We start from the raw sequence: 16,469 nt of genomic DNA, 5'->3' as shown, positions 1-16,469 counted from the left end.
TGCATGTTCTGTACAAAATTATATTGGGCACTTCTGCTTCCACATCACATTAGACTTGCATCTAACTTACTGTATCTGGTACCCCTTATCGCTGCAGGCTTTTATTAACTTCAGCATGCTTGTTTAGTTACCAACTTCCTTTTGCATTTCTGGAAACTTTTTTTTTTAAACCTCATGTTTCTAAGCTGTTCCTCATGAAATCACAATAGCCACTCCTTTTATAGAGGTACTGAAGTCTCCTGGTTTCTAGTTAGAGCATCTTTTAGAATTTCCCAGTCTTCTTTCACACTGACACATTTTAATACCTCTGCCTTGTGCATGTCTTTTCACAGATGTCAATACCACTCTGTTTTTTAATTCCTTGACATTTTCTGTCCTGAATTGTAACATATTTGTACTGTTGTGTTCTGTGAATTCAATACCCCACTCAAACTAGTTATCATGACCTGCAGTGGAAAATGTCTCATTCTGCCATACAGTACTGGAAAAGTATATAAATATACATAGCAGTTGTGAAAACAAACTGGAGGTTGACCCAACACAAAAGGAGAACACCTCTCTGTAACAAAAACACACAAGAGGGCAAAATTTGAGAATGACCTCTGTTTTTAGTATTTGTAGCCCTTTACAAGCTCATATTAGGACATCTTCAGAAAAAGGCAGTGGATGCTGGCCCTTTCCATCTTCTTTTAGTGTCAGAGGAAAAACTGGATAGAATTACCAGCACATGACTTCTGCTGGTGTTCTATAGGTTTTGGCTGTCCAGATGGTACAGATAATCAGAAATATTTTCACTTCAGTTAGTTTGGGGCTCAGGGGAAATTTCACTTCTTTCATGTTTGTGGCATTAACCAACACAGTTTATAGTGAATAAACTCTGAATTGAAAGCTTGTGGGTTATGTTTCTCAAGAAAAATATTTATTTTCCTCAGTTTCATTCTACCCAGGATAATGTTACAAGAGGAATTTATTGCATGGCAGCTCCATGTGATTCTGCAGCGCTCAAGTTTTTTAGGAAGCTTGACTTTATTTATTGTTACTTGGACCACTGGGTTATTTACAAGTGTGAAGCTCATTGGGGCAGGCGACAGATCTCTCTTGTGGGCTGGTCTCAGATTGCAGCTCGAACTGTCACAGGAACTAAGATCCACCAATACACTTTGCCGCTTTTTGTTCCAAATGCAAGGCCTATGTGCTTGACCTTGCCTTTGCTAATACAAACGCACAGCGTACATATAATATATTAAAACAATAGTCTTCATGCAATTTCTCCCAGGGAAAGGGAGGCAGAAAGAGAGAACCACACATGACTGATGTTAGTCACATAACTTAATGCAGTGTTGGAAGGCACTCATATACTATAGTGCTGAGGATGGTGTGAGAAACTGAACAGAATAGAATTCTTGATATTTCAGACTTAGCAACTGCCCTCTATATTTAATTTTTTTATACTACCTATTTAACCAGTTAGGTCTGTAGACAGGTCATTGTTATAAAGAGGATGATTTCGTTGTAGCAATTGCTGAAAATAATGCCAGGGTTGTACACCATGGACAGATAGCATGTGTCACAGTACTCTGTGTCTGTGCAAATGTTTGGAGACGGTGTTTGTCCCCTCCATAGTCTTTCCGAGTGCACCCCCGTTAGGTGTCAGGCCTCTTGTCTTCATTTTTTCTGAGTTGGAATCCCATAATTCCCCCACTCTTAGACCTTGTCCCAGGGCTACAGCATCCTGTGTACCAACAGTGAGTACTTAGCAGTCCCAGTTGGGTTTAGCCCCTGCATGTCTTTCCTCATAGGTGATTTGCCCAGTGGTTAATACAGTGACCAGGCATCTTTCTTAAAACTAAGTATTGTTTAATCTTAACAGTAGGAACAAAGCATAAGACAAAAAGGGTTTTAAAACAGTTATGTCTATACACATCTATCTCACTTGAGGCTTGCCATCCCCTGAAAGATAAGGAAGACCTGATTACTTCAAACCCCCTTTGCAGCCCCTGACACCTGCCCCTGCCCACTCTTCTAGTGAGTCACCTTTTAACTGTTTTGTGTCCTTCTGATCTGTCTGTTCCCAGCCTTGGCAAAACAGCAGTGTAACCTTGGGTTGGAGCAAAGGAAGTAGCATTTACATAGCTTAATAGCCCGGTATTGATTCTTAATGACCCCTGCCATGTTTACTAGGAGGTTACTGGTCTAGATCACATTGTGTTGCCTTCCTGCTGGTTTCCTAACAGTCCTGCTATAAACCAACATATGCATACAGTAAACATTTCCAATATAAGTATAAAATAACTATCCAAATAACTAGGTCATACACAGTATTAATAAACGGTTACAGATTAGCCCTACCTCCAGTTTTACTTGCAGTTTATTCAGTGATTTTGAAACAGATAGTTGCAGATTGAAGCTTAATAAATGATTATGAATGATGAGGTGGTTTAAGGTACAGTGAGTGAAATCCTGGTTCTGCTGAAGTCAAGGTAAGTTTCTGCATTACACTCTGAAGTTCTGAGCTCTCTCAGTAATAAGAGATGCAGCACAAAGATTTCTGCCTGATCGACTGCATCTACTCAGGGAAAGAGGGGCCCAAGAAGGAGCTGCAGTACTGAGCCTTCAGCCTGATTTGATCAAGTCCTTTCCAATCTTTTTAAAAATCAAAACAACTGGCTGGTGGAGCTATGTGCTGCCTGGGCTTGTACTTTCTGATCCTGCAAGGTTCTGAGGAGACTGCTCTTGGCTCCTCATGGGAACATCCCTAAATTTGAGAACTGCACTCCTTAAGCTGCAAGGAAAGATCTGTTTCTTATAAAGTAAATTTTGCTTATTTGTTGCATTGTTATATCATGTTTCACTTAGCAGAGTAGCTGCTGTATTTCAAATCACTGGCAGAATTCTCAGAATGTACTGTCTTTCTTTTCTCCTTCAATTCAGGTTAAAAACTTGCTGGATATGAGTGTCTTGGCCTTCGTTCCAACCATTTTCCTTGGAATACTTGGAGGACTTTTCGGAGCTCTCTTTGTTTCCCTAAATATAAAGATTAATAAATTACGTGAGCGTTTCTTTAGCTCAATTCAAACAACATCCCTCAGAAAAACAAGCAAGCTCTTGGAATCTGTGCTGGTTCTTGTAAGTAAATGTGTGTTTCTCAATTAAAGATTGAAGTCATGTTTAAAATAGTTCAGGTAAAAGTGAAGGCCAGTCACAGGGTGGCTAGATGAAACAGCAGATGACAGGGAAAAGTGACTTTCTGGTGCACGATTTAGCACAATTGATGTGCAATGGGCAGAAGGGACCCAAAATGTTGTACAGGGATTTTCAGCCTGTGTGTACATGGGTAGGAGTGTACAGTGTTTATTTATTGTTGTTATTCATTATTTATTATTTTTACAGCACTTACCACGTTACTTTTCGTGCTGCCCCAAGCCATTCCTTCATTCTCATGATACTACATTTATTTAGCAGTATGGAGAACTGTTTTGCTGGGTTGATGGTTGTCACATTCATTTTTGGTGTTTGGATGGTTGCCACCAGTAGGTTCCAAACATTTCCTTTCTCCTCATTCTTCCTCAGCAATGACAGACCACCTTGGCATTTGGGAGAGGCATGGTTGCTTGCATCCTCTCTCCATCCTCTCTGCCCTCATCAAGGGGTGACATGTTCTCCTCCTTGCCTTTGGTATCTTCAGGTGGCAGTCTGGAAGGCCTGTTTCCCCTCTAATCCACTTGTCATTTTGTGGGGTCAGTCTATTCCCCTGCTTTGGTGCAAAAGAATCAATTAGATCCCTCTGCTACATCTGCACCTTTAAAACGTAAAAGGCAATTGGGAGTGTATACCCCTTAGGATTGTGACATATCCAAGTAACATGACACACCATGAAGAAGGATCTCTGTTTGTTGGGGGAATGGTAGATGCATGGGGCGTAAGGGTTGGAGAGGACTTCAGAACTTTGGATGAATTTTGAGAACTTTTTAGATGTTGCTTCATAGCTGGATTGAGGCCTGGGCTAGATGTGAAAGGATCTATCCTATTTACAGTCCTTGGAGCTATCTAGTCTCCCACTGAGTACAGTTTTCAGTTTGTGGGAAGGATTTTCCATAAGAACTAGAAAAGTAGTGCAAGCCTAAAAGGTTTCCATGTGTATGTCTATGTGTGTGTTTCCATCATTTTCAATTTCAAAATTATGGTGAAAGACATGGAGAGGGGGCTTTGGGGTGGAGAGGGTGAAGTGTTTAGAATATTCTTCTGTACTTTATTTGTAGATTACTCTGAGTTGGATTTCTCCACCAGTTTTATCTTCTGAATGCCCACTTCCCATTATTTTCCTTTCTCCATTTTTTGCAGAAGTTTGCAGGGTTTTCAGATATTTTAAAGTGCCTGAATATTCCTATTGTACTTTTTTCTTCAGAGAAACGTGTGCAAACCAAAACCTCATGCTGTTGACATCTCTTAGGCAACTTGCCAGTATATTTACTGAATTCAGGTTCCCTTCTGAAGAGGAAATGTTATCAAAGGGCACTGAGCCCACCCATGCAAATCCTTGCCTGCCCGTCTGCCCAAATGACCCTATCAGCCAACCTCTGCTCTGAGACAGCAAAAGGATATTGGTGTCACAGGAGAACAATGGTTACTGGTTTTAATTCTTCTATGCTTTTTGAGCTATACTGACATTAGGTCCTGCCCTACAACACAATTGCAACCAGAGTAGAGAGTATCCATTTATAACAGTTGTACCCCATTGGTATAGGCAGCATCCACCTCTTTTATAACAGGATATTGTGACGGGTTGGATCACAGAAACCCCCTTGGGAGCTGCCACCTGATGTGCCAAGACTACCCCTGCTTCTGTTTTCCCAGCCAGCTCAGGACTCCAGCACCCTGTCTTGCTGAATTAGACACTCCAGTCTGCTCCAACCCAGACATTACAGGGTTTTAGGGGGGTGGGCTTGGGGCTTTTTAAGAGCACAGATAATTTTAAGGTGCCCCAAAGTGTGCTAGATTCTTCCCAAAAGGTACATAGAACACAGTTTACACTGTTTCAGTTTTCAGTCTAAGATCTCTGTCCTGCAAGGAGCTCTGTTTGGGGGTATAACCCACCTGTGTGTGTGTTTTAGAGGTGCCCCTCCATGCCGATCCACAGAGAATAGGAGTCGATATAGCCCCCAGCTACAAAACCTAGATTCTTTAACTCAAGCTGTAGCAGCTCAGCTCATGCTTTTAGCTCTGGTGATCTCCAGTTCAATCCCTATGGGTTGGCCAAGGTGGTGGCTGTCATGGGTGGACTCCCATTGACTTCACTAGGGTTTGGTGTGGACACAGCGGTCTGACTGTGTGTGGGATGTTTCAGGATTGAGGTTTAAGTGATTGTAGTCAAACAAGATTGATCTCTCAAGATATGTTGGGCACATCCCACAGAACAATCTTCTTGCGATAGCTGCTGGTGTTGGTGATTCTAGATCCTTCACGTTTTCTTCTGTGTTTCTACCTCACACGTTGATGTTTTTCACTTTTTACACCTGCAGGTGTGTACCGTCACTGTTACAGTCTACTTACCATATTTCTTTTCTTGCACTCCAGTCATGAGTCTGAGAACTTTGCAGCTGAAGAACAGTTCAGAAATGTAAGTGGTGAGAATGGCACAAGCATCTTTGTGTGAAATGCTAATTATTACTACAGTATTTCCATTAGTCTCTATGACATCCAGGGATAAACATTCATATAGATGCACAAGGATTGGGTGTTTGAAACGCAGAATTTTATTTGTGCACGTGAACTTTTCCAATGTGGCAGTTGGGAATGCAACAACCAGTGCATGCTTAAAGACAAATGCAAAAATGAATGAGCAGGCCTGGGGGTATGACCATTCATATATTTGAGCCTACAAGTGCATTTTCAACTAGGTTTTGCTTTAAAGTTGAAAGTCATAATTTTGCTTTAAAGTTTATAGATGATAAATATCTATGTTCGAGGAACTCAGAAGTAAAGAAAAATTCTTTTGCTCTCAATTTCTAACAAATCCATTTACTAAGGGGCATATTTGGTTGTGAACTTACATAATAATTTTCTTTTTCTTTTAAACTTCCCTTGCATTGCTTTGTCCCTAATTAAGCCACGCAGAAGACTTACTTTAAGATCTTACCTGGAGTTTATGGGGTGGAGGGCCCTCCACTGATCCTCTGGAATGGGGTGCATTTTACTTATCCGTGTCTGATCCATTAAGCGAGACAAAGTAATTGGATTAATGTTAGTACTGTGGTAGCAGCCAGAATACCCAATCAGAATGGGTCTCCATTGTACCATGTACAGTACAAACATATAGGAGCACATGGTCCCTGGCTCAAGTAACTTACACTTTAAGGGCCTGATTCAAAGCCCATGGAAAGATCCCACAGACTTTTGTAGGCTTTGGATTAGACTGTAGTGGACTGAACCTTCAACTTGTTCCATCTGTACCTATATGACTCTCACTTGACTTGAACAGGCCTTTGCATGGTAGAAGGGTACACCAGCAAGGAATAAGTTTCAGGTAGGGGCCTAAGATGACAAGTGTCATGTGAGAGTGATACAATCCAATGTATGTAAATTTTGTAGAGATGTTATATACATGAGCCGCCTCAGGTTTGATTTTGATCTTGCAGCCAAGTATATTTCTCTTTCTAGCTAATATCTGTGAAGAATCTAGGGGATTTGGACAAAGTTTAAGTTAAATGACAGTTTATCTCTGAATTTTCACCAGTTTACAAGGGTGAATATGGTACAATTATGCTGTAGAAAAGGATGGCGGGACATTATATTATATTGCATTAATTTTATAGGAAGATTTATTTGCCACTCATGACAATGGACTCTGAGTGCCTTACAAAAGTCAAATAAAAATGCAGACATATATTACTTTGTATACCACTAGTTTCAGAGTATCATTTGATCTATGTAACATGAATAAATGCTGTGTGCTGTAGTAAAGATTTTCTTTTCTTTTGAAAAAACATAACTTGTCACCTTCTTAATATCAGGATTTGGCAAACTTATCACAGCTCTTTGGATCTTTATAGGGAAAAGCCTTTTCCTTCACCTCAACATCTTTTTTTATATTTTAAGGGCTAACTGCTTGTAAAATGTCATTTTTTCAAAACAAAGCTGTTTTTGTTCTAAAGTTGTATAGAAAGTGCATCTGAAATCACAAGAATTTTATGTCTTTTTGCCTGTCTTTGAATCAAAAATTGTCCAGCTGATCCGTGTTAGAAGCTGTCAGTCTTTGCGCCAACTTTTAGTCTGGTGCAGCTTAAATAGGCCCAGTCATAAAGACTCCATCCCAGTGAAACTGGATAGACCTAAAGAGAAGTAAATAGGTTGTCATGAACTCTACCAGGCTATACATAGTCTCACCAGGCTTCCGGCTATAATAAACCACAAGAATGAAAGTGGACTAAAGCCTTGTTCACGATTCTCTTAGAAACAAAGAAGCAGACAGTGTATGACTGAGATCCATTGATCCTTGCAATTGTAGGAAGTTAGTATTGATCATCTGGGATATACCTATTCCAATGTAATATGACTCCTCACTGAGTGCTGCAGAGGAAGATTTATAAACTTCAATGTCTCCACAAAAATAGCAAAAATTCTTTCCCCAATGCCTTTGTTTCATAGAATACATCCTATCATAACACATCTAGGCCTGGCCTACGCTAGAGCTGGGCAAGTAACTGATTCCTCAGTTCACTGGCAGTTTGAAAAACACCCACAAACTAACCAACCCTGAAAAATCAAAACAACAACAACAAAATTGCAGTTGGGTCAAATTGAAACGGAAAATTCTGGAAAATGTTGTTGAATTGAAAAAGTCAACAAAAATTAGTTTCAGTCAAACAAAATATTTCATTTCCAGGGCTAAATTTTTTAAAAGAAGGGCTAAATTCACAAAATGGCCAGGAGGACCACACTTACCCAGGATGTGGAAACTCGGGTTCAGTTCCCCCCTCAGCCTGATGTGGAGAAGGGATTTGAACTGGGGTCTCCCACAGTGCAGGTGAGTGTACTAATCACTGGGCTATGGGATAGTCTGGGACAGAGTGTGCTCAATCTCTGCTCTTGAAGCTGTTCCACTGTGTATAAATAATTAAATAGCCATTGGAGCAGGGACTTGAATTTGGGTCTTCCACATCTTAGGTTAGTGCCATAATGATTCTCTCTCTTTGGCCCAATTACTATTCAAATATTTTATATAAAATGGATCAGCTCCCGCAGGACAGATTGAGAGAGACCCACCTCAGACTATCCTATTGCCCAGGGGTTAGGGCATTCTTGCAATATGGGAGTGATAGAGGAAAAGACATGAGATGTTGCTGATGAGTATATGGACCAATTATACAATTTCTGACCCAAGATGGGGACAAGAAGGTTGTTTTTCTTGGGCTATTGTGTGTGTCACTTTTTAAAAAATTGGCAATTCATCTCTTTTGTGTGGGTGAGACTGATGTAAGAAGGCAAATCAAAAATTGGGTTGAATCCTGTGTTCCTTTGGTTGCCAATTTGGGGTCTGTAAGAAACTTTCCTGCTCTGGCTAGAATCTTGATGTTTTCACTTTGTTCTGGAGTTCTAAGCAGGGATCAGGTGGGCCAGTCACCAACAATTTCCTGCTGTTGGTGGAACAAATGGGGTTCATATTGTTTGTGGTAAAAGCAAAAATATGGTGGGTACTTTCCAAACCCAGAGAAAGACACAATCCCTGCCTGAACACACACACACAGTCTAAAAGGACAAAGAGACAGGAAAGAAGGATGGCAAAAGTAATGATATGTACAAAGAAGGCAATTAGGATGCTGACAGGCCCATCTCATTGGTTACAAGTTTGTATGAAATGAAATACCTGGTACCGACAGGTGCACATGGCTCTTCTCTCTTCCTTGCAAAAAACAATCCAAATGACAAACTCCACTCTGGTCTTGGGGCCCCTGTGATTTGGACTTACACAGAGAGAAATATCTATTAGGAACAATTTGGTGTTCCTACAGTTTACAGTATTACAATAATACTCACCTGGTAATGAGGTCATGACCAGATTGGGCACTGGATTTTTAAAATAGAATTTTTTTTCTCCAGCATTGTAGAGTGAAACCCATGACTCCTTAATTTTGGAAACTTTAGCTTTTTCAGTGGCAGGAGAATGTCTAGTGGGACATGACTACTAATAAACTAAGGCCAACTTTAAGGGAGTTGGATTGGGCTACTAGAGAAGTTACAGAAGGGCATTCTTTCTGGGGATATCTATCAGAAGTGTCCAATAAATATATTCTGTACAGATGCTCTGCATTACACTCATCCATTTAATATCATTCTTTCCCCTTTAATTTTTAAGCATAAGCCCATTTGAGAGAGAAATTTCGGAATATAGTTGTCCGTCAGGCACAGCATGGATAGGACCAGATGGAGTCAAATATTCCAATCAAACCTTTAATGAAGGTAAGGAGAAGTCTGCTGAATGGTGGCTAAGAATAAATTGTGTTTGTGTAATTTGAATTTGGTCTCCAAATATCTTTAGCTGCAACGTAGGTTTTCTTTAAAGTGGATTTTATTTTCCTTCTCCAGAGACATGCCAGAAGAACTGAGTCCCCCATTTAAAATGTGTGAGTTGGGAAGCTTGTGAATTATAGCATTTCTGAGGTTTATAGGGGAGGGAAAGAGAGTCTATCAGAGAGACTAATAAAGGGAGAAGCCAAGAAGTTCCTTTTTCTTGGCTAAATGGCTACTGTTTCTCTCCATTTAGGTCATCTAAAAGAATAATATCACAGTCTGCAGACTGTAAACACAAATGGTTCTCATTTTCCTGAAGTCTTGTATACCTCAACTAGCACTGTAGACTCAACCTATTGACTATGAACTTTATTTAATCATAATCAAGGTTGAAAGTTACAAGAACTGTTAGTGGGTATTTTTAAAGGATCTATTTAACTTTCTGTACTCCTGCTTTGCTTTTCTCTCTCCCTTGAAGCAGCTGCACTCCTAGCTGAGAATGGTAAGCGAGGAATCATGTACTTGTTCAGACGTGGGACTCATGAAGAGTTTGGATATACCTCTCTCATTACAGCTCTGGCATTTTATTTCCTTCTCTCTTGCTGGACTGCGGGTTCTGCTGTTGCTAGTGGCCTGGTTATACCCATGTTGTAAGTATTGCATATCTAAATTAATAGGTTATATATAGGAAAGGCCTATGTTGGCGAGGCAGTCGTATGGGTTGGAAAATGAAGGCTACCAATAGGAATGCTGTCATTGCTTTGACTGGGTCACCTCGCTGGAACAGGGTCACTCAGCAGGAGTTTAGTTGGGTAGAGGGGTAAAATTGCAGAAGGGAAATGAGGGAGAAAACATCCCCATATAGCTATGGATGGGGCATAACCAAAACCCTAAACTTGGAAACCCATTACATTTGGAGCAAGCATTCAAACTGGTTTCATCTCTATAACAGTAGTTTGGTTTCAGACTTTTCATTTGGACCCTGTGTCCATAATGGACTGAATTTAAACCGTCAACCTGAATATGTCTAAATGTTGGGGAAGTTTGCATCTAGGTCTTGCCTTTGTGGTTCAGACCAATGTCTTCAGTGAGTAGGTTGCCGCATACTAGTGCGGAATCCTTACAGTAATGGTGGGAGGATGTAGTATGAATACTGATGTAGTAAACCTATAAAGGATGAATTGTTGATGACTGGAGAATGGATAACCAAGGTAATATCACTTAGATGCTGAAGGAATCCCTACGTTTGAGATAGTTTTGTAATATGAAATCTTCTGGCTTTTCTTTGCCCAACACTTTTTTTCCCCTGAGAGTTGATATCTAAATCATTTTTCACTAGAAAGTAGTTGCTAAAAGCCTGGCACATCTTTGCTTAAGTAGATATCGGGTAGTCTATACGTCTAACAGCCAATTCCTGTGTCTATGAACTGGTAACCTGACATCTACGGCCCAATATATCTGGATGCCAGACATCAATAAAATATATCAGTTACACAAGTAAATGAAAAAATTTGAGTAATAGTGAGATATGATACTCTCCAAATCCTTCTAACTTCAGGTAATACAATGCCTCTTCTGACAGGGGGAATAGTTGTACAAGCCCAAGACTTTATTCAAGGCTTGAATTCTTTGTCAATTAAATTTCTTTTACAAGAAATAAAAAACTATGACTAAACCCAACAATTTTACCTTTACGGCAAGGCTGTCTGAACTGAAAATTCTTGTGCTGCAGTGTAGCCTTTTGTTGAATGCAGGGGACTGGGACTCGGACTCCTGGGTTCTATTCCTGGCTTCATCAGTGATTCATTGTATGACCTAGGGCAAGTAACCTTTCTTCACTTCAATTTATCCATGTGTAAAATGGACATCATAATACTGTCCGTGCCTACTTCACAGGGTTGTTGTGAGGTATATTTAATGCTTTAAAAACCATTTGGCGATTCTAGGCTGGAGCTATAGAAGTGCAGATTGATGTTGTTTAGATTGGCCTGATTGATATACCCCAAATCCCTGCCATCTGAAGGTAGTCTTCCTTTAAAACGCTGCAATGGCACGGCTACACAGCTGTAGCGCTTTGGTGATGACACTACCTACGCCAATGGGAGGGGTTCTCCCATCTGTGTAGGTACTCCACCTCCCCGAGAGGTGGTAGCTAGGTCAATAGGAGAATTTTCCCATCAACCTAGTGCTGTCTGTCCTGGGGATTAGGTTGGTTTAACTGTGTTGTTCAGGGGTGTGGATTTTTCACACCCCCGAGTGATGTAGTTATACTGACCTAATTTCTTAGTGTCGATCAGGCCTTAATGTATGCCTCTAAACCTCATTGTCACTGAATGTTGGAGAGCATTAAATATTGCATCATACTATACCCCTTCTTTTTGAAAAGCAGTTGATCTATTAGCCTCTTCATACAAAGTGAGGGAAATTTGGTAGGTAATTCAATACTGTACTAGAGGCTATAGTGATAGGCACTAAATCAGTGCCATAACAAGGCCCCAGAGGACCCTGTTGCAAGAATAGATTGGGGCCCCATTCCCAATTCCAAAATCCACTCCCCTTGAGTTCCCGCATAGCCTCAATCCATCCCCATCATCCTCTAATCCCTGCCTTGATCTTCTGCCTCCCTGCCTTAGTCCAGCCCTTCCAACCCCCAGCGGCTGCCTAGATACTCCCAGTTCCTGCCTAATTCCCCATAGCCTCAACCTAACCCTCCCATCCCCCAACTCCTGCCTAGCTTCCCTCCAGCCCCTTCATGACTCCCCTATAAATCCACAGTTTGCCCCATGGGCCTCCCTTGCTCCCCTCCAGTTCTGATCCTGTCCCCCCACAGCTCTCCCTCAACCCTGCTCCAGCCTCCTTCAATCCAGTCCTCAGCTCCCGCAGCCCTGATCCAATTACTCTCCAGCTCCTGTTTAGCTCCCCTTCTGCCCCTGGTGCCTGGTTCCTGGAGCTGCCCTTCCCCAGCACCCCAACTTGGTCTCCTCTAGCTCTATTCCAACCCACTGCAACATTCTATACCTTGGGGGAGTGTCCTGGAACCAGGGCCGGCTCTAGGCACCAGCAAAACAAGCTGGTGCTTGGGGCGGCACATTTTTAGGGGCGGCATGGCCGGCGCCAGAATGCCGCCCCTAAAAATGTGCCCCGGCCGCCCTAGCTCACCTCCGCTGCCGCTCGCGCGCCGCTACTCGCCCTCCCTCCCAGACTTGAGAGCCTGGGAGGAAGGGGGAGAAGCGGCGCCCGCGCCGCGGCCACTCGGAGTCTCCCCCTCCCTCTCTCCCTCCCTCCCTCCCTCCCAGGCTCTCAAACCTGGGAGGGAGGGGGAGATCCCGAGAAACTGTTGTTTCGCGCGCTGCTGCTCCCCCTCCCTCCCAAGCTTGAGAGCCTGGGGGGAGGAGGCAGGGCTGGGGATTTGGGGAAGGGGCGGAGTTGAGGCGGGGCCGGGGGTGGGGGTAAATAAAAAACAGGGGGGGGGCAGCCAAAATTGTTTTTGCTTTGGGCGGCAAAAATCCTAGAGCCGGCTCTGCCTGGAACCCCCATATTCCTCATTTTTATATAATCGTGATCGTATCAGGGGAAAGGTTGTGATCTGCTGAAAGTCATTTCTCTATCCATATATGTATAGCATTAATGCATGTGAAGTTATGAGAATTGTGTGGTATGGCTGCCACTAAAACATGCTGTAAATTGGAGAATCAGCCAGATATTAGCTCCCCAGAGGCAACAGGAAGGAAAGTAACCAACACCTGGGTGGGGTATCAATCAACCAGTGCAAGATGGTATATTCCTGGGGTACAGTGCTGGGAGCTGGGGGGATTTGGCTGGTATGATTCATGAGTGGCTCTGGGAGCATTCATGCAATCTAGCTGGGTGTGGGGCTCCACATACTGTTGTGCTGAGTGATTACAGCACCTGGAGGGGCTTGCTGCTGGTCACTAGCAAGGCATTGTGAGAGAGAGTCCAGGCTGGAGAGAGTTAAGGGGGCACAGCGATCCTACAGTCCCAGGCTGCACCCTGGGTGGGGTGGATCCCGTCACAGTGGCGCTGTGAGCAGGATGAAATACATAGCTCGTTGTACTGAGCAAGATTTGCATTTCATACACTGGTGTAAAGATTTTAAGTAAGGCTTTAAGTGTGGTGGCTAAGGACAGTCAGGAGGAGGCTACCGGTTTGTTATTTTCTGTTTGCTTATTTCGGGAAAGGGAAGTAGGGACAGAAAAACAGGAAGAATGACTGAAAGCAGTGAAACAATTGCAAAATTGGAGCTTTTTAGACTACAGATTGCAGAAAAGGAGAGGGAGCACCAGAGACTCTTGCAACTGAAAGAACTGGAGGTAAAGGAGAAATGGGAAGAAAGAGAGAGAGAGCAGGAAGAAAGAGAGCGAAAGCACCGACTGGACCTGCTAGAGAAGCAGAACCAGAACCCACTGACCCCAGCGATTCCCATCACTCCAAAAATCTGCAGATGGGACTATTTATGTCCTGCATACAAGGAGACAGATGATATTGATGAATATCTGCCTACCTTTGAAAGGCTGTGTGCAGTGCATGAGATCCCTGATGCCAAGAGAGTTCCTACTCTGATTGCAAAATTAACTGGTAAAGCTCTGAATATATTCAATGAAATGCCTATTGAGGATGCTTCAGACTATTGTAAATTTAAACACACTGTTTTGAAAAAAAACCCTGAAATATATAGAGTTAAATTTGGGAATCTTGAGAGGGATATTGGTATGAGTAATGGGGAATATGTGAACAAAATGAAAGATTTGATGGGAAAGTGGGTGAGGGGCAAAGGTGGTACAAGCTTTGAGGGAATGTTGGATCTTGTTGCTCAAGAGCATTTCCTAGGCGTATGTTAGGCTGATGTAAAGCGGTGTCTATGGGACAAAGATGTAAAGTGTGTGGAAGAGATGGTGTCTCTTGCTGATCCCTTTGAACAGACCCAGGCATCTATTGAAAACATACCACTGAAAGAAGTGTTTAAATCTGGTGGGAAAGGAAGCTCCCATTTTATCCCTAGCAAGAGGGAGGATGGCTGGGAGGCTGGGTACTCACCTCCCCCAAACCATTCCTCTAACCCTTCTCCCAAATCTCCTGTAAAAGCAGAAGAGCCCAAAAGGTGCTATCAGAGTAATTCCATTGATCACCTGAGGAATAAATGCCCTGTGCTAGGAGGAAGCAGGCAACCAATAACTCATGTTAGTTCTGCTGTCCTCAACACAGAACCCCCCCCCCGCCCCAGGCAATCGAAACCTATCATATTGGTGTTGTGAGATTAGCCTCTGCAGAACCAGACATGGAGCATGTTAAGGTTGTCGAAATTAATGGCAGGGAGTACTTGGGGCAGAAGGATACAGGTGCCCAGATCTCTCTGGTTAAGCAGAGTGTGGTCCCAAAGGCCAGCATATTACCTGGCCAAATGGCAGAGATTGTGGGGGTGGGCGAAAGCAGATTCCTGGTACCACTAGCTAAAATCCATGTGGTGTGGGAAGGTTTGGAAAGTGTTTTGACTATGGGGGTAAAGAAACACCTCCTAGTCGACCTGCTCCTTGGTAATGATTTTTTTCATGTAGCTCAGGTTAAGGTATTTGCCTGCAACAAAAAAGAGTTTTATGCTGGGACCCCCGAGGGAAAGGTAAGGTCTCAGGAACTGCTGAGAGAATGGGAGAGAGTCTCCTTGATTCTTCTGCAGTGGGGGAAGCCACATGCTTCCAAGTGGGAGGGTGGTTGAGACCAAATCCTGCATTGCAGCTGGAGGCAACACCACATCAGGAAAAGATGGAGGTGTAATGCCTGCCAGTTAGCGGTCAGCAAGTTGAACCAGACCCAGACCCCACTCTAGGGAGCATAGAGAAATGTATCCTGTGGGGAGCCCAGAGAAGGGTGATAGGATCTCAGAAACCACTGAGGTGGGTGAGGATCCCTGCGACTCTGTAACACAGGGAAGCAGCATACTTTCAAGTATGGGAGGGGCTGAGACTAGCTCCTTTCCCGCAGAAGGCAACATGCCCTCAGGATCGGGGGCAGGAGAGATGTTGTCAGTGACCAAGAAAACTGTCCCATTTGTTAGCTGGCAGAGTTTTGAAGCTGAACAAGAGACAGGACCCTTCCTAGGGAGCACAGAGAAAGGAAAAGTAATCAACACCCAGGCAGGGTATCAATTAACCCATCAACAACCATTGTCCAGCAAGGGAGCTACAATGCAGTGACTCACCTGCATGAGGCCACACCAGGGGAATTGCTCAACCTTGCCTGGAAACTCAGCAATGCCACCAGACATGCCTGGACTTACGTTTTCCAAGCACATGGAGTGAGGGTATAAAACAAACAGAGTGGACACATACTGGGCCCTTCTCCTGCCCCCACCTATGCTGCAAGCAACCAAAACACTGAGAAGAAGACAAGACTCTGTTGAGATTGGTCCAGGTTTAGGGAAGAAACCTGTATATTAAGGACTGCAGTATCCAGTGGGGTGAGAAAAACTGCTTAATCTAGATGTTGCCCAGTCTAATAGGGTTGAGCGTTTAGACTGCATGCTTATATTTTATTTCTTTTGGTAACTAATTCTGACTTTTTGCCTATCACTTAAAATCTATCTTTTATAGTCAATAAATTTGTTTTACTGTTTATCTTTACCAGTGAGTTTGCTTGAAGTGTGTGGTAAATCTGCTCAGATTTGACAAAGGCTGCTGTATAACCACTTTCCATTGTTGAAGGGGTGAACCAATTAATAAATTTGCACTGCCCGTTTTGAGCAGTGCAAGACTGTATATTCCTGGGGTACAGTGCTGGGGGGATTTGTCCAGTGCCTTTCTCTGTGTGATTCATGAGTGGCTCTGGGAGCATTCATGCAATCTAGCTGGGTGTGGGGCTCCACATGCTGTTGTGCTGAGGGATCACAGTGCCTGGAGGGGCTTGCTGCTTGTCACTAGCAAAGCATTGTGAAAGACAGCCCAGGCTGG

The 16,469-nt window shown here is 43.0% G+C and overlaps 1 protein-coding gene across 1 annotated transcript in view; it reads left to right on the top strand.

Annotated features, from left to right (window-relative positions):
- The window catches only part of LOC135875242 (chloride channel protein C-like), a 98,813-nt gene that overhangs the window by 18,886 nt on the left and 63,458 nt on the right, over positions 1-16,469 (top strand). The window contains exons 7-10 of the mRNA XM_065400244.1: positions 2,932-3,126; positions 5,520-5,617; positions 9,353-9,456; positions 9,986-10,157. Of these exons, the coding sequence (XP_065256316.1) occupies positions 2,932-3,126; positions 5,520-5,617; positions 9,353-9,456; positions 9,986-10,157 (569 nt within the window). The remainder of the gene's footprint in view (positions 1-2,931; positions 3,127-5,519; positions 5,618-9,352; positions 9,457-9,985; positions 10,158-16,469) is intronic.

Source organism: Emys orbicularis, chromosome 2 (genome assembly GCF_028017835.1).
Source record: "Emys orbicularis isolate rEmyOrb1 chromosome 2, rEmyOrb1.hap1, whole genome shotgun sequence".
In the NCBI taxonomy this organism is placed as follows: Eukaryota; Metazoa; Chordata; order Testudines; family Emydidae; genus Emys; species Emys orbicularis.
This window is presented reverse-complemented; position numbering and strand designations above follow the sequence as displayed.